The 24,616-nt window shown below is 47.5% G+C and overlaps 1 protein-coding gene across 4 annotated transcripts in view; it reads left to right on the forward strand.

Annotated features, from left to right (window-relative positions):
- IQCK (IQ motif containing K) overlaps window positions 1–24,616 on the forward strand; it is a 515,691-nt gene that overhangs the window by 118,076 nt on the left and 372,999 nt on the right. For 3 of the 4 annotated variants that reach the window (XM_069210248.1, XM_069210249.1, XM_069210251.1), the window contains exons 6-7: window positions 13,577–13,641; window positions 18,590–18,839. In XM_069210248.1, coding sequence (XP_069066349.1) covers window positions 13,577–13,641; window positions 18,590–18,839 — 315 coding nt within the window. The remainder of the gene's footprint in view (window positions 1–13,576; window positions 13,642–18,589; window positions 18,840–24,616) is intronic. The other variant, XM_069210250.1, reaches the window with a different exon arrangement.

Genomic DNA, 24,616 nt, shown 5'->3' on the forward strand with positions numbered 1-24,616 from the left:
AGGAGTAGCCTCCCCCAGCCTCTGGAAATGCTTTGATGGGCACAGATGGTGCCCATCTCTGCATAAGGCAGTCTACACCAGTTCAGGGATCCCCCAGCCCTGCTCTGGCGTGAAACTGGACAAAGGAAAGAGGAGTGACCACTCCCCTGACCAGTACCTCCCAGGAGAGGTGCCCAGAGCTCCTCCAGTGTGTCCCAGACCTCTGCCATCTTGGATTCAGAGGTGTTGGGGCACAATGGACTACTCTGAGTGGCCAGTGCCAGCAGGTGACGTCAAAGATCCCTCCTGATAGGTGCTTACCTCTTTCAGTAGCCAAGCCTCCTTTCTTAGTAGCCAAACCTCCTTTTCTGGCTATTTAGGGTCTCTCCTCTGGGCTATTCCTCAGATAACGAATGCAAGAGCTCACCAGAGTTCCTCTGCACTTCCCTCTTCGACTTCTGCCAAGGATCGACTGCTGACTGCTCCAGGACGCCTGCAAAACCGCAACAAAGTAGCGAGACGACTACCAGCAACATTGTAGCACCTCATCCTGCTGGCTTTCTCGACTGTTTCCTGGTGGTGCATGCTCTGAGGGCTGTCTGCCTTCACCCTGCTCTGGAAGCCAAGAAGAAATCTGCAGTGGGTCGACGGAATCTTCCCCCTGCCAACGCAGGCACCAAACCTCTGCATCACCGGTCCTCTGGGTCCCCTCTCATCCTGACGAGCGTGGTCCCTGGAACACAGGAGCTGGGTCCAAGTGTCTCCCACAGTCCAGTGGCCCTTCTGTCCAAATTTGGTGGAGGTAAGTCCTTGCCTCCCCATGCCAGACAGCAAACCTGTGTACTGCGTGATTTGCAGCTGCTCCGGCTTCTGTGCACTTTTCCAAGGATTCCTTTGTGCACAGCCTAGCCTGGGTCCCCAGCACTCCGTCCTGCATTGCCCAACTCGCTGAGTTGGACTCAGACGTCGTGGGACCCTCCTTTTGTGACTCTGAGTTCACAGATCTTCTAAGTGCCTGTTCCGGTACTTCTGCGGGTGCTGCCTGCTTCTGCGGGGGCTCTCTGAGCTTCTGAGCACCCCCTCTGTCTCCTCCTCCTCCATGGGGCGACATCCTGGTCCTTCCTGGTCCCCAGCAGCACCCAAAATCCTCAACCGCGACTCTTGCAGCTAGCAAGGCTTGTTTGCGGTATTTCTGACTGGAAACACTTCTGCAACATCCAGTACGCCGTGGGACATCTTCCATCCAAAGGAGAAGTTCCTAGCCCTTTTCGTTGTTGCAGAATCTTCGGCTTCTTCCACCCGGAGGCAGCCCTTTTGCACCTTCATCCGGGGTTTAGTGGGCATCTGCTCCCCCCCCCCACCTCCCCCGGACACTTTCGTGAGTCTTGGACTTGGTCCCCTTCCTTTACAGGTCCTCAGGTCCAGGAATCCGTCCTCAGTGTTTTGCTGGTGCTTGTGGTTCTTGCAGAATCCCCTATCATGACTATTGTGTCTTTCTGGGGTAGTAGGGTAACTTTACTCCTACTTTTCAGGGTCTTGGGGTGGGGTGTTTTGTACATCCTTACTGTTTTCTCACAGTCCCAGCGACCCTCTACAAACTCCCATAGGTCTGGGGTCCATTCGTGATTTGCATTCCACTTTTGGAGTATATGGTTTGTGTTGCCCCTAGACCTACCTATGTTTACCTATTGCATCCTATTATGATTCTACATTGTTTGCACTACTTTTCCTACTGTTACTTACCTGTTTTGGGTTTGTGTATATATAATTTGTGTATATTACTTACCTCCTAATTGAGGGTATTCTCTGAGATACTTTTGGCATGTTGTCACTAAAATAAAGTACCTTTATTTTTAGTAACTCTGAGTATTGTGTTTTCTTATGATATTGTGCTATATGATGTAAGTGGTATAGTAGGAGCTTTGCATGTCTCCTAGTTCAGCCTAAGCTGCTTTGCCATAGCTACCTTCTATCAGCCTAAGCTGCTAGAAACACCTCTATTCTACTAATAAGGGATAACTGGACCTGGCACAGAGTGTAAGTACCACAAGGTACCCACTATAAGCCAGGCCAGCCTCCTACAGTGCCCACGATCGACATTGACCCAGTCCTGATCACCCCTGATGACCCAGATCCGGAACGGCATCAGCCGACGCCGCTTCCGACTTCGATTGGGCCTACTCTCCCCAGGTTGGATTCTGAACCTTTTTCTTTGGAGTATGAATACGAGGAAGGATTGAAGCGGTCGCTGGACCCTTATGAATACCAGCTGGATGACCCAAACATGGACTTGGCACAGAAATTAGGCAAGACCAGTGTTCTGGATACTTCTCCAGACACTGGCATGCTTTCTCCTCTTACCGTGGCTATGGCGGAGGGAACCTCTTAATCTTTGGTGGTCATTAGGGCGTCTCAGGTCCTTGTCCTTGAGCTGCCCACTGTAGTAGTCAGGACTAATCTCCTGACGGTGGTGCTTCAGCCTGGGGCTTCCGTTTCAGAGCCTCTCCTCCCCTTCAATAAAGCCATCACTGATGTCCTTCCAGGTACTTGGTCCAGACCCAGCACAGGGGCTCATGTAAATAGGGCAATTGCTCACTGCCATCGGCCTGCCCCAGACAACCCTAAATTCCTGTCCCAACACCCCACCCCTGAGAGCCTTGTTATCCAGGCATCCTCATCATCTCACATTCCCTTCCACCCCCCAATTCCTCCCCCCCGGATAGGGAATCAAAGAGACTGGACCAAATTGAGAAGATGATGTTTTCTTCCTCCAGTGTGGTGCTGCGGTCAGTGAACACTGCATGCCTTTTCGGGCTGCTATACCCACACCTTGTGAGATACGGTCAGGCAAGTTCTACCGCAAACCCTGGAGGAGGCCCGGGCTATCATCTCCGAAGCCGTTGCTGATAGGAGAGACACAGTGAAATTCACTATTCAATGTGAGCTGGACACGACCGACTCTCTGAGTAGATGGTTGCTTCGACGGTGGCCTTGAGATGCCATGCCTGGTTGAGGACACCTGGTTTTTCGGGAGATAACCAACAGACCCTTATGGACATGCCATTTTAGGGAACCCATCTCTTTGAGAGGTTCAAAGAGTCCTGGGCTACGGCTCGGTCCCTTGGCCTTTCCACTGCCCCTCGACCACAGCAGTTCACCTTTTGCCCCTTTTGTGACCACGGAAGGGGCTTCCTGTCACATACCTTTCCCAGCCACTGTGCAACCCACACTACTCAGCCCCTGTGATGCCGGGTACGCGGAATCCCACAGGCTTGTGGGACAGGGAACCAGAGGTATGTCCATTCCACCCCTGCTGCAGCCTCCAAACCTTCCTAGACCGTACCTCCATCTCAAAATAGTTGGTGGCAGGATTCACCATCACCTGCCCCACTGTGACTCCATCAGTATGGACAGGAGAGTTTTGTAGATCGTCCAAAGGGACCACTCCCTCCCCTTCGAGGCTGCCCCTCCAGCAATGCCTCCTTCCTACGGCCGCATACAGGAGGATCATCTGACACCTCTCAGCAAGGAAGTCGCGGCTCTCTTGAGGGTCCCTGCGCCAGAAGTGGTGTGGTTGTTATTCCCGCTACTTTCTGATGGATACAACTACCTGTGGATTCCTCATCTCATGAATACTCCCATGGCGCCAACATTCGACGGAAATCTTCTTACTAGTCTCTGCACGTCCACGAGGACGTCACTCTAGCCCACGCGACGCCGTCTGACGTCATACAGGCAATAAGAGGTCCTCGACGACGTGCGGACGTCAGTTCCCTTTTTTCCGTGCATTCGAAACGGTTATCTTCGAGGGAGCAACTGTTACTCTTGCGGTTACAGTGTATATCTTGCTGCGTAGTCTTTCGCTGTGGAAATAATGTCGCAGAGAAAGTCTGGATTTAAGCCTTGTCGTGAGTGTGGAGGCAAGATGTCGGTGACGGATCCTCATTCCGATTGCCTTTGGTGTTTGAGCTCCGACCACGACGTCTCGACTTGTGATTCATGTCAGCACATGAATCCAAAGGCCCTCAAGGAACGTGAGGCGAAGCTGTTTATGGCCAAGTCAAAGGAGAAACATCACAAGAAGTCTTCTTCCCCAAGACATCGGCGTCATCGAGACTCCCGGCGCCGTAGAGAATCTCGGCGTCATTCAAAGGAGACTCGTTCCAGGTCTCCGGATCGGCGCCGAAGGACATGGGAGGTCAGTCCCACGGTTACGCCGCATCCTTCGACGCCGTTGCCCTCTCCGGCGTCTCCAACTTCACCTGGACAGGCGTCGGTGATTGAGGTATTGGAGCCTCAAGTGTTTTCTCCGGCGCAGACGCCGAGGCCGGCGTCGGGGTCGCCTCCGAGACAGGCACCCCAGTATCCGGCTTTTCCCACCCCTGGAGCCGATAGTTCTGCATTCTTGAATGCGATGTATGCCATCTTCCAACAGATGGCTCCAGGGGGTGCTCCGGCTGGGCCTTTGGCCTTTTCTTTGGGTGATCCTGCGCCTCTTCGGCCGGCACCCTTTATGCCCTTTCTCCCGTTTGGGAACGTGGGCTCGGCGCCAGTGTCGGCGCCGGTGGCCGCTCCGGTGGCTTCAGAAGGATTGGCCCCGGGGATTTCCATCCCGTCGACGTCGGGATTTCGGCCTGTGACTCCGGTGGGTCCATCTGCTTCAGCTGCTCTTCCGTCGGCGCCGAAGTTACCTGTGGCGCCGGATGCGGCGTCGGTGGCTTCTGAAGATCGGCGCCGATCTTCGACTTCGGCGGAGGCATTGTCGACTCCGCGTATTGAGCAACGACTTCATTCAAGGAGACGTGCTCTCCGGGTATTAGAAGAGCAGGAGTACCAACGAGCCCTAGAGGAAGGAGAGCTAGAGGACTCGGGTGATGGGCTGCGTGGACTGGAGTCGGCCAGTGGGCTGGACACTTCCCCTGAGTGGGACCTTTCGTCCCCGGGGGAATATACTGAGGAGGCTGCTTCCTTTCATGCAGTGGTACGGAAGGCAGCTAGTTTTTTGGACCTGCCTTTGCCGGTGGTGGAGGCAAAACAAAACCTTTTGACAGAGGTGTTACATCCGGCCTCAGCCGCGGCGGAGCCTCTGTTACCATTTAATGACGCTCTGCTGGATCCGGTGTTAGAGGTGTGGAAGAGGCCGGCATCTTCCCCAGCAGTTCACAGAGCCGTGGCCAGGAGGTATCGGACGGCTCCGACTGACCCTGGTTTCCTATCTAGGCACCCTACGCCGGAGAGCTTGGTGGTGCAGGCCTCCTGTTCGTCCAAGTCAGCGCCTGGTTCTTTTCCGACGGTGCCTGGGGACAGAGATTCAAAGAAGCTAGAGGCGCAGTCGAAGAAGATTTTTTCGTCCTGCAGTCTGGCGTTAAAAGCCACCAATGCAACCTGTATCCTGGGGAGGTATATTCATGCTCTGATGGATGACATTTCCTCTTCGTTTACAGAGCTTCCCCAGGGTCTTTTGGATCTTGTCTCAAATGCCCAGGCTGCTGCGACCCAAATTATCCAGACGGGACTGGATACCACCGACTCGGTAGCCAGGGCAATGGGCACAACTGTGGTGGCAAGGAGACAGGCCTGGCTCCGTAACTCGGGCTTTTCGGCAGATGTACAGTCCACATTGTTGGATCTCCCGTTTGATGGGGACAAACTGTTTGGAGCTAAGGCTGATTCGGCCTTGGAACGTTTTAAGGAAAGCAGGGCCACGGCTAAGTCGTTAGGGCTCCAAGCTCCTTCTTCCACGGCCTCTTCCAGATTCTTCAGGTGGTTTCGTGGATTTGGGCGTGGCTCTTCCTCCTCTTCCTTTCGGGGGAGATATCAGCAACCTGCTTCTTCCCATCCCTATAGATCTTTCAGGGGGAGAGGTAGGGTCCGCACCAGAGGAGCCTCTCAGCAGCACTCTGCCTCTTCCTCATCCTCTGGCGGGGTGCAGCAGGGGAAGCAGCCTTAGGCTTCCACCATTTCCCACTCACTCCTCTCCTGTAGGGGGAAGATTACAGCATTTTCTCACCAAATGGAAGACTGTTACATCGGACACTTGGGTTCTCAGTGTTGTGGGAAAAGGCTACACCCTTCCCTTTCGGGAGTTCCCGCCCCTCATCCCGCCCCGCCCTTCGTATTGTTCAGAAGAACACCTCCTGTTGCTAGAACAGGAGGTGCAAGTCCTCCTTTCAAAGGGCGCGGTGGAAGTGGTCCCGGAGCAGGAAAGGGGTCGAGGAGTTTACTCAAGGTATTTCCTGATTCCCAAGAAGGATGGTCGTTTGAGACCAATTCTGGACCTGAGGATCTTGAATTGGTTCCTCAAGCAGGAAAAGTTCAAGATGCTGACCCTAGCGCAGGTGCTTTTGGCGTTGAACATGGAAGACTGGATGGTGTCTGTCGACTTGCAGGATGCTTACTTTCATATCCCGATACTCAAGTCACACAGGAAGTATCTCCGGTTTGTGGTGGGATCGCAACACTATCAGTTTGCGGTCCTTCCGTTTGGTCTTACTTCAGCACCTCGAGTCTTCACGAAGGTGATGTCGGTGGTTGCGGCAGAACTCAGAAGGAAGGGGATAGCAGTATTCCCTTACTTGGACGACTGGTTGATCAAAGCCAAGTCCCCGGAGCTTGTGTCGCATCATCTGCAGTCAACAACCCAGTTGTTGTTCGACCTGGGTTTTTCGGTGAACGAGCCTAAATCTCACCTAGAGCCCTCTCAGCGCCTCCTGTTCATAGGGGCAGTACTGGATACAACATTGGGTCGGGCCTTTCCTCCGCCTCAGCGGATTCAAGATATTCAGGATTTGGTTCCAATGTTTCGAAATGGAGCGGTAGTTCCAGTCCTCAAGGTCCTTCGTCTGCTCGGTCTTTTTGCCTCCTGCATTCTGTTGGTCACGCATGCTCGCTGGCACATGAGGGCTCTTCAGTGGTGCCTCCGAAGGCAGTGGTCTCAACACAGAGGGGATCTAGAGGGTACTGTCAAGATCTCCAGAGATGCTGCTGTGGATTTGAAGTGGTGGATTGCAAGCAACAATCTTTCACAAGGAAAGCCGTTCCAGCAGTCGCCACCAGTGGCCACAGTCATAACGGATGCTTCCACTCTAGGGTGGGGAGCTCATCTGGGGGATCTGGAGATCAAAGGTCTTTGGTCTCCAGAGGAACAGATGTTTCACATCAATCTGTTAGAGTTACGGGCTGTACGTCTGGCTCTCAAGGCCTTCCTCCCTTCCCTTCGTGGTCAGTCGGTACAGGTCCTAACGGACAATACTACCACGATGTGGTACATAAACAAGCAGGGAGGAGTGGGGTCGTACCTTCTCTGCAGAGAAGCTCTTCGACTATGGTCCTGGGCAAAGGACCATCGGATTTGCTTGATAGCAAACCATCTGGCCGGAGTTTTGAACGTGCGTGCGGACAGTCTCAGTCGCCACTTCTCGGCAGACCACGAGTGGCGTCTCCATCCAGATCAAGTCCGTTTAATCTTCCAGAGGTGGGGGTTTCCTCGGGTAGATCTGTTCGCCACTCGAGAGAACGCGCATTGTCCGTTGTTCTGCAGCCTTCAGTATCCGATGCAGGGAGCGTTGGGGGACGCGTTTCAAATAACCTGGTGCGGCCAGTTGCTTTACGCGTTTCCTCCCATACCCTTGATTCCTCGAGTATTGAGGAAGATTCGCCAAGACCGGGCTCTAGTAATCTTAATAGCTCCGGATTGGCCAAGGAGGGTGTGGTACTCCGACCTTCTCCAACTCTCAATGTGCCCGCCGCTCCGTCTCCCTTTCAGGGCAGACCTCCTCTCGCAGTCGCAGGGGCAGGTTCTACACCCCAACCTCCAGAGTCTGCACCTACATGCCTGGAGATTGAACGGGGCAACCGGAGTTCCTTCTCTCTCCCGCCTGAGGTAGTGGATGTTATATTAGCGGCCAGGCGACACTCCACTAAATCTATCTACGCTAATAGGTGGTCTAAATTTGTTGCGTGGTGTGGAGAGAGGCAGATTGATCCTTTGCATGCTCATCTATTGGACGTTTTGTCTTTTGCTCTATCTCTGGCGCAGAAAGGTTGTGCAGTGGCTACCATTAAGGGTTATTTATCGGCCTTGTCAGCCTTCATATGTCTTCCAGACCAACCATCTTTATTTAAATCCCCTATTGTTATCAGATTCTTGAAAGGTCTTCTAAATCAATATCCTCCAAAGCCATTCGTTATGCCGCAATGGGATTTGTCCTTGGTCCTGACTTTCCTTATGGGGTCCCCTTTTGAACCTATGCATTCTTGCCCCTTGAGGTATTTGGTTTTAAAAACAGTCTTCCTGATAGCTATAACATCAGCAAGGAGAGTGAGTGAGTTGCAGGCCTTATCAGTAAAGCCCCCTTATACAACTTTTTATGGGGATAAGGTGGTGTTGAGGACCAAGGCTGCTTTCCTCCCGAAGGTTGTTTCACCCTTCCATTTGGCTCAGGCAATTACTTTGTCCACGTTCTATCCTCCGCCTCATCCTTCCAAAGAGGAAGAAAGACTGCACCGTCTGGATCCAAAGAGAGCGTTGAGCTTCTTTATTGATAGAACAAAGGATTTCAGGCTGGAGGATCAGCTGTTTATTGGATACGTGGGCAAGAGGAGAGGAAAGGCAGTCCACAAGAGAACACTATCCAGGTGGGTTGTTCTTTGCATTAAAATATGTTACTCTTTGGCAAAGAAGGATCCTCCTGAGGGCATTAGAGCTCATTCCACCAGAGCTAAGTCGGCCACTTCGGCCTTGGCCAGGGGTGTTCCTGTGGTCGACATCTGCAAGGCCGCAACTTGGTCGTCCCTTCACACTTTTGCAAAACATTACTGTTTGGATTCTGAGGTTAGAAGGGACGGCCATTTTGCACGGTCAGTGCTGCAGGATTTCTTGGTTTGACCATTTAGGCACCCACCGCCGGGCGTGGTACTGCTTTGGGACTCTATTCATGAGGTGAGGAATCCACAGGTAGTTGTATCCATCAGAAGAACGAGTTACTTACCTTCGGTAACGACTTTTCTGGTGGATACATTAGCTACCTGTGGATTCCTCACGGTCCCACCCGCCTCCCCGTTGCCTTTCTGGTCTTACCAAGTAATCCTTGAGTGCGCTCCTCTTGGTCTTTGAGGGTGCAATAGATGTGTATATAATATATATTTATATATATGTATATATGTATATATCTTTGTGTATATACTTGGTGTGTGTATATATTTTAAAAGAGAAAGTTTTATATATCTATTTATATAAAAAGATTTACAGTTATTCATACAATGTTGTGTATTTTTACAATATAATGGGATGTTGCCTTGCTCTTTCATTGCATTGCCTGGTTGTTCTCATGCACGTAAAAAATGATTGGTACTGACGTCCGCACGTCGTCGAGGACCTCTTATTGCCTGTATGACGTCAGACGGCGTCGCGTGGGCTAGAGTGACGTCCTCGTCGACGTGCAGAGACTAGTAAGAAGATTTCCGTCGAATGCTGGCGCCATGGGAGTATTCATGAGGTGAGGAATCCACAGGTAGCTAATGTATCCACCAGAAAAGTCGTTACCGAAGGTAAGTAACTCGTTCTTCTGGTGCCCAAAAAGGGCAAGGGCTTACGTCCTATCCTAGACCTTCAGGCCCTCAATCTCTTCCTCAAGAAGGAGAAGTTCAAAATGCTCACTCTGGCTCAGGTCTTGTCTGCCTTGGACCCATGAGACTGGATGTTAGAGTTGGACTTACAGGACGCCTATTTCCATTTCCCCATCCTGCCTGCCCACAGACGCTACCCACAAGTTGTGGTAGGTCACAAGCACAATTTACTGTGCTCCCCTTCTGCCTTACCAGTGCCCCTCAGGTGTTCACGGAAGTGTTGGCGGTGGTTGTAGCTCATTTGCGCAGGTTAGCGGTTTCAGTCTTTCCCTACCTCAATGACTGGCTGTTGAAGGCGGACACGCCCCAGAAAGTTGTCTCCCACCTTCAGATTACAGCGAACCTCCTGCACACCCTGGGGTTCACTATAAACATGTCAAAGTCACACTTGACATCCTCTCAGACGCTCCCTTTCATTGGAGTTGTTCTGGACACAGTGCAGTTTCGGGCCTATCCTCAAGAAAATCGAGTCCAGGATATTCAGGCTATGATTCCAATGTTTCATCCTCTATCCTGGACTTTGGTGAGGATGGCTCTGAGGCTGTTGGGCCTCATGGCCTCCAGCATCCTGCTAGTGACACATGCCAGATGGCATATGCAGGCTCTGTAGTGGGACTTGAAGTTCCAGTGGGCACAGCATCAGGGGAATCTTTCTGACGTGGTCCAGATCTCAGAGGGGACTGCAAAAATCTGAAGTGGTGGCTTTCTAATTAGGATTGGGACAATGGCAGATCCCTCTTCCTTCCCCAACCAGATGTGACAGTAGTGACAGACTAGTCACTCCTGGGATGGGACAACCACATGGGAGAGGTGGAGATCAGAGGTCTCTGGTCTCCAGAGGAGTCTGGACTCCACATCAATCTTCTGGAGCACCGGGCAATCAGGCTTGCATTGAAAGCATTCATTCCCTCTCACAAAGGGAAGGTGGGGCAGTTGTTCACAGACAACACTACTGCCATGTGGTACTGCAACAAACAAGGTGGAGTAGGGTCCTGGACCCTTTGTCAAGAGGCTGTGCACCTTTGGACATGGCTGGCACACCAGGGCATTTCCCTGGTTGTTCAACATCTAGCGGGCTCTGTGAACACCAGAGCAGACAAACTCAGCCATCGATGCATAGTCGATCACGAATGGCGTCTCCATCCCGAGGTGGCACAAGGTCTCTTTCAGCAGTGGGGAGAGCCTTGGTTAGATCTGTTCACCTCCGCACAATATCACCTATTTTGCACGTTGGAGTTTCCAAGGCGGCACTCGCTTGTCGACGCTTTTCATCTCGAGCCTCTCTTTCAGGCCTCCCTTACGCCTTCCCACCTATACCACTTCTGTGCAGAGTTCTAAAGAAGATCAAGAACGACTGGGCCCAAGTAATCCTTTTGGCTCCAGACTGGGCACGGAGAGTATGGTATCGAGAGCTACTGAGCATGGCCACAGATCCTCCAGTCAAACTGCCTCTTCAGGGGGATCTTTGTCGCAGCAACAGGGGACGGTCCTCCACTCAAACCTGTCCAATCTGCGCCTTCATGCGTGGCGATTGAGCCGTGTCAGTTGACGGCTTTTGACCTACCGCCCAAAGTTTGTGATGTTTTCTTGGTAGCCAGGCGTCCGTCCACCAAAAGAGTATACGTCTGTCGTTGGCATAAATTTGTGGCATGGTGTACCAGCAAGTCTGTTGACCCCTCTCTGCTCCTCTCTCTGAGGTTCTTCAGTTCATCCTCTCTTTAGCCCAGCAAGGCTCTGCTTTGGGCTCTCTTAATGGTTACTTATCAGCTATCTCAGCCTTTCTTAGATTGCCAGACCAACCATCTCTTTTTAAGTCTGCTATTGTGGATATATTCCTTAAGGGACTCACCCATTTGTTTTCTCCCACTCGGTTATCATGCCTCAGTGGACCTCAATCTTGTTCTTACTTATTTGATGGTTGCTCCCTTTGAGCCATTACACAATTGTCCTTTGCGGCTACTTACTCTTAAAACTGCATTTCTTGTTGCCATCAACTCTGCTCGCAGAGTGAGTGAGCTTCAGGCTCTTTCTTCAAGGCTCCCATTTTTGTATGGTTTCCATGACAAAGTGGTGCTCCGTACGGGGGCCTCTTTCTTTCCATCCCAAAGTAGTCACACCTTTTCATGTAGGCCAATCCATCACTTTGCCCACTTTTTACTTACCCCCACATACTTCTCTTGAAGAGGAGAGACTTCACTGACTGGATCCAAAACGAGCGCTGGCGTTCTACTTCAATCGTACCAAAGATTTCAAGGTGGATTATTAACTTTTTGTTGGATATGTGGGTGAGAAGAAAGGAAAGGTGGTGCAAAAGCGTACCATCTCACGATGGGTACTACTTTGCATGAAAATGTGCTACGCTTTCGCTAAGAAGCATCTCCCTGAGGGCTTGCATGCTCACGCCACCAGAGCAACTGCTGCCACCACAGCGTTAGCACTCAGAGTTCCTGTCCTGGATATCTGTCAAGCAGCAACGTGGGCATCCCTGCACACGTTTACAGAGCATTACTGCCTGGACAGTCAGTTCTGCATAGACAGCTACTTTGGTTGTTCAGTCCTGCAGAACTTCCTAGTATGATCTTGGTTCGCAGCTCACCACTGAGGATGGTATTGCTTGGGTATCTGTTCTAAAGTAAGGAATCTACAACTAGAAGTCTCTATCAGATGAACAAGTTACTTACCTCTGGTAACGATTTATCTGGTAGAGACATGTTCTATTTGCAGATTCCTTACCGACCCACCCATCCTCCCCGCTTGCGAACTGATTTCTAGTGACAGGGATTCCACTTTCAGGGCCTTAGTTTTGGCCCACCATTTCCAGTATTCTTCATGTCTCCATGCTTTGGTGTGGAAAGTTGAGAAAAGAAGCTGACGTTACTATGCCGAGGTAGCTCCTGTATATGACCCCGACATCATCACAGCGACAGTGCCAATGGCGGATGTGGAGTCGACCAACGCCACCTGATGGTGCACAAGGATACTGCTCAAAGAAAAATCCAGATCCAATCTGACGCCTAGGGAAATTCTAAGGTAAGACTTCTGCAACTAGAATATGTCTCTACCAGATAAATCGATACTGAATGCAAGTAACTTGTTCATTGTGTCTTATTGATGTGAAATGATCTGGCAACCTTTCAGTGGAATTGACATATAAAGCTACAACACCCTCCCACCACTCTCATTTCCTTTACCTTAGCAAAAGCTACCTGTGAAGCTGCTATAAAAAAAAACACTTCATTCACTCCCTCTTCCTGACTCGCTTTGCCTAGTGTGAAACCACACTGTTGGAGATAGTGGCAGTTCACACAGTAGACGAAGATGATGACAGACGTGCAGGGGAGTTAGCCCCCTTTCGAAGGAAGAGACCTGGGCAGCATTTGCAGGTCACATTTGAGTTGGCGACTTGCTCTGAGGGTGGAGGGAATCATGAGAGGCACAATCTGTCAGTGACTGTCTGACAGCCACATGGCAGATGTGCAGAGCCATGAGTGGAAGAACCATGGGCCAGAAACTCTGCCCCACTAGAGCTCCAGGCTTGTGATGGCATTGGGAGGGCATCTCGGATCTGACAGTTTTTCACTTTGTAGTGCAGGCTGGCTGACAGCCTGCAAATAAGAAAGAAAAAACGTTTTTTTCAATTTTGCAAGCGTAGGAGGACTGCATAACTTTACTGGCAGACGCTGCAGCTCTGGGGAATATGAGTTGCTGCGCAGGCAGGCAGGTAGGTGGCTGTGCAGGACTGTTCTGAAACGACCCAGGATGTACTCACCACATAAGACCAGGAGCTCAAAAAGCATGAACTAAGCCCTCCCAAAAACAACTCTACATTGTGAGCGAGCAAATGCATGTTGTGAGCCGTGAGCCCTTTCTTCCTTTAAAGTTAATCACTTCATATCTCAAACTGTAAAGATCGTACATAAGTAGTTATAAGTTGACGCTTGTTTATTGGTCCTTTTTCTTTTTGTTCTAGACTTCCAACTATATCAACCTATATCATCAGAGGGGTTAAAAACAGACTTACAGTTTGGGATATCAGTAAGTACAATTTATTGCTCAAATGAATGTCAAATGTTTTGAATGTGCAAGAAGAAAAGAGTTTGCTAGAGTATGCTAGACTCAAGCTTGATTATTAGATCATCATCAGTAACTTTTGATAAATCTCCACATGCCAGTGCCAACTTGTTAAAAATAATGATATGGGTGGATTCCAATGCAATCGGCCACTTTTTGACTGGACATCGGCCTGACCATTACCGAGCTGTAGAATCCAGCCTGACGTTGGTTGAAGCAGAAACATAAGAAAAACTTGAAGTATTGGATGATGGCTTTATATTGAATCTTTTACCCACACTTTTAATATTAGATTAAAAGATTCACAAGTAGAGATTATATACTCAATTATAGAGGAATCAGCATTACCTCTTTTATTCTAGTGGGCTGGTATATCAGAACCAACTCTACCATTTATTACTAGGTCGCCCATTCCTTCTAGATGATCCAACTAGAGTATACCACTCTTATCAGCTTTGAGTTACTTGGGAACAAAGTTTCAGCAATGGCCTAGGCCTCTTATAGCTCTATACTGTTTTGAAGTTAGCGTTTGCTTTTATTGCCTGGGTGTACATTACTAATACATAACTAACATAAGACTTTGATTTTAAATTGTCTCAGTCGGTCTTATCTCGCAGTATCTTCATAATTTATTACATATGGCCCTTTGAGTCTGTGGGGGAAAATGTAACAACAGACACATAAAAAACCTTCAAAGCCATCTATCCTACTGCAGAATCTCAACAGGAAACAGATATCACTCCTATGAATGAAGGCAAATGAAAATAAGTGAAATTATGAACGTCACAAACACCATTTGTTTAGATAAACATGCCAAATGTGATACATTCAAGCTTCAAAGTAACATTGCCAGGTTTCCTTTTGATAAACCAGATCACATGCTTTCAGTTCTGCACGTTCATCTGACAAATAAGTGCATTTTGATAGCCTAGACCTTGCTCCTTTCAGTTGAATCATTTGCATTAACACTCCTGATAACAATTACTTCTACAAGGCAAGGGCTGGATACACGGTCTACAGGGTAGCTGGAACTATCTGTCAACATTAACTACATAGAAGCAGATACTGAATTGCAGTGATGTATTTGTACGATTATATCAAAGAGACCAAACTGGGATAGACACACAGATAGTTCTGGAATATTACCTCATGGCAATAAGGGAAAGGGTTGGGTAGGAACTGAGACTGAAAAATGTAATATTTACAAAGAAGGTGAGCCTAAACATTGTACGGGTATTGGCATCCCTTACTCATCTTAAAATTTGATTTTGCAGTATAAGAGGTAAGGTTTAATTATGAAACTTGCATCGACCTTCTCACCAATTATGCATTGATCTTTCTGTTCCTTCTTCCATCACTCTCTTCTTTCCTAAGTCCTGCCACATCTCTGATCGCCTAAAATCTCCTCTCCTCACCCGCGTGGTGCTCTCCATCCCCTGTCCTCATTACATGCATGGGTGCATAGTTGGTACTTGCACAGTGGGTCTCAAACCTGGTCAGACCACCTTTCTTCCACTGACACACCATTATCAAAAATGATTTGTTGCCTTCCTTTCCCGCAAACTTTCAGGCAATAACTCGTACTCTGTAGATTGTACTTTCTGAAAGAGATTATTTATGGATCCTCATCCTCTCATAAATTACTTCACAACTTGCACTGCACTGCATGCGAATGAGCAGTCAGATATTTGTCTTCTGAGCAAAGAGAATGGTTTCCTTTTAGATCTCTCCTTTGTTGGTGTCTGTGACTGCGCCTTCTCCGCCCAGGCTGCATAACAGTAGAACATCCTGCCCTAAGCATTAAAACAGTCGCTGATTACTACTTATTTCGAGATGCAAATGCCACCTCCCCTTATGAGCTGTTCACACTATTAATTATTATTTACTTGTCAGGTTATTTACGTTAGCACCGATAGGCCTCCCTGGTGGACATTGTTTGCGCATAACTTAACACAACATAGGCGTTTGGTAATTATATGTATTTGTGTTTTTCTGTGTGCGCATTTGTTCCTCTATGTTGATTGCGTAGATGGATGATGTGTTGGTCTGTTTGCATGTGTGTGTGTGTGTATTTCTTTTGGTCCATGTGCTTGGGTGACTGTATTTTTGTTTACCTGGGCGTATAAATGCCGGTTTGCCTGTTGCCATTGACTGTTGTCTCAAAGAAATGAAGTCTCCGTGATAGTTGAGCGTGTTAGTGAAAGTAAATCGAGGACATGTTCTAATTCTGTACTCGAGGCAGAGTGAAAACTTGTTACATCTTTGCCAGTCAGGATTTCAAACCAATTACTTAATGCATACTGTTTGCTTTTCGAGACAAAGGGTCAGCTAAGTGACTTATAGCCAGCCATTCAGTAAGTGCATGCTGAAAGTCAACTATAAATCGCGTGCTGGTCAATGGGTGTGTGCGGCAGTCTCGCCAAAGAATTGCATCTAAAACTGACAGTCGGGGTACATATATGTGTGCAGAGGTTTTACATATGTACTGCCAGCGTGTTTTGTTTGGGTGTCTCTGTACAATCACAAAACAACAGCCAGAGTCCCTTCCTACTCATCAAGCTTGAGGGCGTTACTCATTGGGCCCCTTGTCTGTGCTAATTCAACGTCCCCAGTGTTTGTGTGTCCTCAGAGGTATGGTGCACTTCTCCCAAAGTGTACTTTTCAATATGAGAACTTAAAATGCTTAAGAACATGGAAAGTGTGCACTGCTGTAATATGTTTGTGTGTAAGGGGTGCGTATACTGCTATTGCTGCCGGTGCTATAACTATTTGGTGTTTCTGAGGGAAACTTGCATTGCAGCTTGTAATGCTGTTCCTGTTCGTGTGTCTGTGTGTGATGGAAGCTTGCATGCAAGCTTCCTTTTGCTTGTACTGTGCTCCGGTTTTTTTGTTAGGTAAGCTTGCACTGGCGTTGCTGAGGTGCATGAACGTCAATTCAACAAAAGGCCTGTGGTAGCGGAAGTGACATCACACGCCATGTGAGCTTTACGTTCACTCATACACACAGGCTTACCCATACATACACACTCGCACATAAATGAACTCTCTCATGCACATGACTTACATTTAAAAGCATTTGTTACTTACCTCAGCTGCCAGGGAGGGTCACATTCCAGCTAACTGGAGTCCATTTTTTATTATAATAATAGTGAATATTATTATTTACTATGAATGTCATAAAAACATTTAAAAAGTAAGGAAATTGGAGCCCGAACAGATGTCCATGAAGACAAGCTGCCCCACTGTTCCTGGCACTGATTTTGCCACCTCTGAGGCCAGGGGTCACAAATTCAGTGCCACAGCCTCAAGGGGCAAGCCAGGGGTTGCAGCTGCGCCCCCTAAATGATGCCAAGCTGTGCTGTATATTTCAGAGAAACTTGGTACAATATTTTCTCTTTACGAAAACCTAAACATTGGCTTTGTCAGTGCTTATTACTTTTTGATGACAACAACTTCCACAATTTTATCAAGCAGGTTATGTTAATGGAGGTGGATGGTGTAGTGTCATGAGACAGTGTGCGCTAGGATCCTCGCGGTTCTGGGCAGACTCAACAGAGGAATTACGTAACTTGCTGGGAGGTGTTAAAGTGTGGTTATTAACAATTATGATGCAATCAGTGGGCAGTGTGTGAGATTATGCTGAGGAATGAAGACATCTTTTACAAAGCTCAGTGTATGGCAACTTCATTTGCATGATCCTGGGCTGGGGAGGACAGTACAGAGGGCTTTTAGAATGTCTTAAGGAGCTTACCTGTCTTGAGGTTGAGTCTGAACTGCAATGTGCTCGACTCCTGCTGACCTTATTGATTCTTCTAAAAGTTTTCAGTTCAGGTTGAATTTTCTTAGGAGGTATGTTGCAGGGATTGCCATTGCCGTAGGAGAGGTTAAAATTTTGTTCTTCTTCCCTGGTAGTTTTGTCATCGTTTATGGTTCTTTAGGCATTCTGCTGCCTCCTTGCTGGTGCAGCCCTAGACAACTACCTCTTATTGCCTTTCGTAGACCCGGGTAAGCAGACTCAACATCTGAAATAGCATTATCACCTAAATGTTAATGAAGAACAACATTGAAACATAGTTCAAAGTATCTTCACTGTGCTGCTCGGTTAAATGTGTCACCATGCTATCTATCTGTCAGAGGGAAGTAGGTCAGCAGATGTATGATGTCTCTCCAGCTGCAGTAAGACTGGGACTGTGGGAAGGCTCTCAAAATGCAAAAAGGGCCTTCTTCTGAATCCCTGAAAATGTGTTTTACTATTGAAGATTGTGGTCCTCATGAGTTTGGCGGTCTTCAAACTACCAGACTCACGATGGCGGTCAGACCGCCACATTATGGCCGTGGCGGAGCTGCCACAGTCCCACCTCCGACTCCGCCAGGCTGCCGTCAGCCTGTAGCCTGGTGGTCCCGATGGTTGTAATCTGCACTACAAGCAGTTTGGGATTACAAGTCCACATCCGTCAGCCTGTCCATGGCGGTTTACACAGCCATGGAAAGGCTGGCGGAATGGGAGTGTCGGGGGCCCCTGGGGTCCCTGCACTGCCCATGCACTTGGCATGGGCAGTGCAGGGGCCCCATGCACAGCCCTGTTGCGCATTCCACTGCCTGAATTACAGGCAGTGGAATGTGCAACAGGTGCTGCTGCACACGCCGCACCGCCACACTGGCATCGGCCCCATTAGGAGCCGGCGTCAATGTTAAGGCCCTGTTCACTGCAGGGCCGGTGGGATTCAAGCCGCACAGCTCATAATGAGGCCCTGTGACTCCGTTTATGACTTAGTATCTGTACATTTGAAACTAAAATGACGTTCAAGGTGTCCTTACCACTACTTATATGAAAAACTTCTGCAAATTGTATTCCTTGGGCAAAAAAGAGATGTTTATGACATTGATGTCTAATTGTAATCTTTTAAAATAGAATTCTTTGCAGTCATCAGCAGATCTGCGTTTCAGACGAGAACAGTCTCAGTTGGCACCAGCAGATTCAACGAGGTTGTTTCCGGCAGCTTCGACCAGAGTGGGTCCGGAAGGTTTGATCAGAGTGACTCCGCCAGATTCAACACGTGTGACTCCAGCAGATTCAACCAGTGTTGCTCCAGCAGGTTCGACTATTGTTATTGACCATCCTCCTCAAGAACCACTTCCGGTTCTTCCTGATCCAAAAACATGTAAGAACCACAACTGTAATGGATTATTCATTCTTGTTACGCCATATTATTGTTGTTTTTATTTTTTTTTAACTTTTTTGGTTTATGGCATGTCCTTGTGTGTTCTTTTTCTTCTACTCATTTATTTGCTGTTGTATCCAGGTGTTGGGATATATTAATGTCATCAGTTGGCAAAAGAAACAGGAGCTATCGGATTTTTAGGTATTTGAGACAGGCTTATTTGTCCAAGTTGCTGTTTTCAAAATAATTCATAAATAATATTAAAGTGGAGCTTTTGGTCAATGGTCTTCATCTATTGGTTGGCTAAATTGTCATCCACATTTTGCTTCTGCCCACTCTAGCAAATCACATGGGGCTATGGACCATCCCACTTTACATGCAGACTCCCTTCACTTTGAGTAACTACACAAAGGCTGTAGGAATTGTTCACATCGCCTAAAAATAGTTTATTTTTCTTCAGGTATATAACTGATTCAAAGTATCCTTTTTTGTTTGTTTATATTTATGTTTATAAATATATCTTTATTTATTTTGACTTCACTTTGGATACCCACGTATATGTGATTTATTTTAAAGTTGATGTTGAACGTGCTAAAGTGACATTGTAATATTGTACTGCGATATGAGTGCTTAATTAGGTCCTTATTTATTTTTGCCTCCTTTTCACAGCAACACGAATGCCACATTTAAAGGCGTGCAATTTTAAAAACATCAAAAGCAAAGCTGGTGCATCAGTAAACATGTTTTACGTTTCAATTCGTTATCACAAGCATTTGACAGCCACATTTTAGGTGGCAACATTTTCTTTTCTTTTTATATTTGTGGCATTTGCTTGCAATAAAATGTTTAACAATTGTAACCGTTTGCTGGAAGTGCCCAAGGTATGACCTTTTGGCTTTGCCAAATGCTTGTGTTTTTGTTACCTTTTTACTCTTTTGTACTTTTTAGTATCACTGAGTCAAATTAAAAAAGTTTTATTGCATACAACCCTACCTAAAATATATGTACAGAGGAGTTGGTTGAAATTATGTATAATTTTAATATGCTGAATGTAGGAAGCTGGCCTGGTGAGTGGTGCGTACCTGAGGTACTTACACCTTATACCCATGAACGAAAACACTCAGTTTTACAAAAATAAAGGTACTTTATTTTAGTGAGGCAATACCAAAAAGTACTAGAGCGGCAACCATCCAATAAGAGGTAAGTAACACAATAGATATATACACTAGTAATCAGCAATAGGCATAGAAAGTGATAGAAAACCATGTAAATACAGATAGACAATAGTGACCCTTGAGGAAGCCCAAACCATATACTACAAAAATGGAATGCGAACACAGGACCCCCAGCTAGGTAAGTGGAATGTGTAGGAATGTGTAGCGGAGAGCTATGAGTACCACAGTGCCCCCTAGCGACCAGGACGAAAGGAGTAAATTACTATTTTTCCTCAAACCACCCAAAAGGAAGAAAATGAAGAAAATGCAACACCCAGACAAGACTACAAGAAAGCAGCGGTGGATTCCTAAAGAGGAATACCTGTGGAAGAAGGGAACCAAGTCCAGAAGTCACAGAAGAGTCCAAGAGGAGAAGGAGCTACTACCCACCTAGCTGTGGATGCTGGAGTTGGTCGACTGTAGGACGGAGACGGTCAGGAATGCAGCCCTGGAGCAGGTGAAGAGTTATTTTAGGATGCAGTCAATGTCCTAAGCTGGATGGATGATTGCATTCAGTCAGTGGTGAGGAAAAGCCACCAACAAGCCTTGGCAGAGGCAGAAGTCGCGGAGGAGCAAAAGTGGAGCTGCCAGGGACCAGCAGGGTCCCGGAGTACTCAACCCAATGGGGGGGGGGGAGTCCTAGGGGGACCCTCAGCAAGGCAGAAAGTCCAAAGAAGAAAATGCATCCCCCACAGGACACCCACTGGACGAGGAACCAGGAGTCACAGGAGAGCCCATGCAGCACTACTGGAGAAGGGTCCGACGCCGCAGGAGAAGCACGCAGAGGGCTGTGCGTCGCAGGAAGGGGGGCTGGGGCTACACGGAGCCTGAAGTTCCCTTGGAGGAGATACAAACAAGCCTTGACAGCTGCAAGAGATGCCGTGCACAAGGGTACTGTCCAGCGTGGGAAGGCAAAGGCTTACCTCCGCCAAATGGACAGTTGGCAGAGAGGACCAAGAGGACTACTCCAGACCACCACCACCCATGATGCAGGGTCCATGCAGCTCAGGATGAGAGGAGATCCACGCCTCCAGTCGTCATTGCAGTTGGTACCTATGGATTCAGGGGAGTGACTCCTTCACTTCAAGGGAGATTTCTTCTTCATTCTCATGCATACTGAAAGCTTGCCACCCTCAGAGAATGCAGTCTGGGAAATGTTGCAAAAGCTGGAAGGAGCTGTGGAAACAATGTGGATGCAGATTTTCGGTACCTGGAGGGTCCAGTCACGGTTCCAGGGGCTAGAAGTCGAAGTAAAGGTTACAGAGGAGTCCTGCTGGAATCTTGCAAGCCGAAGCCGAGGACCCACCCAAGAGAGAGACCCCACGTAGCCATGAAAGTGGGATTGGTCACCTAGCCAGATGAGCACCTATCAGGAGGGGGCTCTGATGCCACCTGCCTCACCTGGCCACTCAGATGCTCCCAGAGGTCCCTGCCAACCTTGGATTCAAGATGGCAGAAACCAGCAACCCTCCGGAGGAGCTCTGGGGTAGTGATGGACAGGGGAGTAGTCACTCCCCTTTCCATTGTCCAGTTTCGCACCAGAGCAGGGACTGGAGGTCCTTGAACCGGTGTAGACTGGTTTATGCACAGAGGGCGCCAAATGTGCCCTTCAAAGCATACCAGTGGCTTGGGGAGGCTACCCATCCCAAGCCATGTAACACCTATTCCAAAATGGAGAGGGGGCTACCCCCCTCTTCCAAAGGAAATCCTTTGTTCTGCCTTCCTGGGCTTGTGCTGTTCAAGCCGCAGGAGAGCAGAAGCCTGTCTGAGGGGTGGCAGCAGCTTGGGCTGCCCAGAAAACCCCAGAAGTCTGATAGGAGCAATGCTGGGGGTCCTCTAAGGAGCCCCCAGAGTGCATGGAATCATACTTCCAATACTGGCAAAAGTATTGGAGTATGAGTCCGACATATTTGATACCAAACATGCCTAGGTTCGGAGTTACCATTATGTAACTGGATGTAGGTAGTGACCTATGTCCAGTACACGCATAAAATGACGTCCCCGCACTCACAAAGTCCATAAAAATGTGACTGGAGTTCGTGTGGCCACCTGTGCTAGTGCTGGGGTGCCCTCACACACTGGTACTTGCACCCTGGGCTAGGAGTGCATGCTAGGAGTGCATGCACCCTTTCAGGGCTAGGAGTGCATGCACCCTTTCACACAAAAAGGGTGCATGCACCCTTTCACGCAGGCTGCAATGACTAGCCTTCAGAACACTTTGCATGGGCTCCCCATGGGTGTCATAATATGTGCTGCAGCCCATGGGGAACCCCTGGTTCCCCAATGCCCTGGGTACCATATACTAGGGACTTACATGAGGGCACCAGTATGCCAAATGTGGGGTGAAAGTAACTAAGTTACCAAGTTAGAAGGGAGAGAGCATAATCACTGGGGTATTGGTTAGCAGGATCCCAGTGGACATAGTCAAACACACTGACAACAAGCAGAAAATGGGGGTTACCATGCCAAGTAAGAGGGTACTTTCCAACATTGAACTTCACTGGAACAATTAAACTACTGTTCCATCAATACAAGGTCATGATTAAAGGTGCAAATCCTCTCACCACAAAATCTGATGAAAGGAGTTTGTAGGTTTATTATTCGCATTCAATGAATATTTATCTTGTTATGCATCTTATTACTTTATATTTTCATAGAATTATTATTTACTAGGTACTCTTTGTAGGTCTAACAAAAAGTAAATCAGAATGAGATTGAAGGAGCTCTTGTGTTTATAACGTTGCCAAACTTCATTTGAAATGATCTAAAAATGATTACATGCACATTCTGTGACCTTGTGCCCACTTAATGCAGCGCTGGACCTAAACTATTTGCCACAGTCCAGTGGCATTGACTCCGACATTTCTGCACAGATGTTGCTCCCCACTGTGTCTCTGTGGTGTCCGTAGCTCAGAGTTAGGCTCCAAAAGGCGCAGATGGTTTGGCACAGCATTGGCAACTGCCAAAATCTTCATACTGAGAAAATAGGTATGCATCTTGCCTATCAAACCCAGAGTACTAATGGCGCAGAATATCGAGGACAAAATATTGAAACTGAAATATCGACAGGCAAGTAAGTATAGATTTTGCCTAACTCCACCTATATGTACCTTGGCGATCTATAGATCTTCAAGGTATGTAAATGTCTAGTTACAAATAATAAATCTATATTTCTTTGTATGCACTTATCTTTCAATATTTTGTCCCTCTGTGCTCTATCCTTAAATATTCTTTTAGGTCTGGGAATCGATTTTCAGTAGTACAAACGAGAAAATGGAGGACTATTGCTGTACTCGACACTAAACAACTGGATGGGAGAAATGGTGACCATTGCTTCTCATGAGACTGGTTTACAGAGTGAATGATCAGCTATTGTTGTTTTTACGCAATTTGAAGCATTCTTTGTAAGAAGAAGAAGACGGATTACAGGATGCATTACTAGAACGAGAAGAATCATGTGCAATTGTACAATTGTGTGCCTACTCGGTTGCATCATGTTCTCTTGCAGGAGACTTTATTCGGGCAGAAAATATTTTGCGGGGTCTGTGAAAATACTTGTGTACCCGGCCACATGTCCGACAATTAACAAGGCTTCACACATGACTTAACAAAAATGATGACCATATGTAGGACCTCATTTTTTTAAACACAAGGGCATGCAACCTTTTAAATGTATGTGTGCTACACGTGGAAAACATTATCCAGCTTCAACACCCTCCTAGCCCAAGTGTTATTCCAGTCAGCAAGCATACGTCTGGCTAGTGTTTGGCTTTGAGTACGCTCTAGTGCTGGTGCATGTCCGGAACGAGCTATGATGTATAAAAAGCCCAAACCATCTGAAAAATGGCAGAAAAGACCCTCACAGTTTCACTGTTTCCTTAGATCCCTGCATGTCTTTCCTTTAGATGGATAGAAAAGGCAGTTTCATATAACAGATTAGCAACTGATAAGGCAGGAATCTCATAATCACTGAGTCAGCTCCCTACGTGGTTCTGGAGTTTCCTGGCTGGTTTACACAACTTATATGTCTTATGTGAATTCTATGAAATTTCTCCCTAAATTTTCTTCGGATTCTTTCTGGTCAATGTTTATTGCATTGACATTGGCCTAAATGTCTGACTTGACCAAGAAGCAGTTTGAAAGGATACTGATGGTATTAGAGGCCAAATTTAGATTAGATCTGAATGTGGGGAATAGTTAATTCTACCATAAACCTCAAAAACATGTTCTTTTTATCTTGATAAAAGTATACTGCTACCTCCAACATCGCAAACACTAAGGCTCCAAGATGTGAGCCGAGATCATCAGAGGAAGGAATAGGCTAGAAACAGACTGTCCTAACCATAAAAAGTATGTCCAGATTAACAACAACTAAAACTTTAATAGATTAGCGCAATTGGCCAATGTTACCATCACTTGTTTTACATTAGTGATATTGCAAAATATTTTTGACATAATATTACCACCCACTAAAGGAAAAAGTTTGCATATTTGCTGCTAATAATAATCGTCTACCCGTTTTTAACAAATCTTATTCAGAAAAAGAATTATGAGTCTCTTGTA

This window comes from Pleurodeles waltl, chromosome 10 (assembly GCF_031143425.1).
Source record: "Pleurodeles waltl isolate 20211129_DDA chromosome 10, aPleWal1.hap1.20221129, whole genome shotgun sequence".
Taxonomy (NCBI): domain Eukaryota; kingdom Metazoa; phylum Chordata; class Amphibia; order Caudata; family Salamandridae; genus Pleurodeles; species Pleurodeles waltl.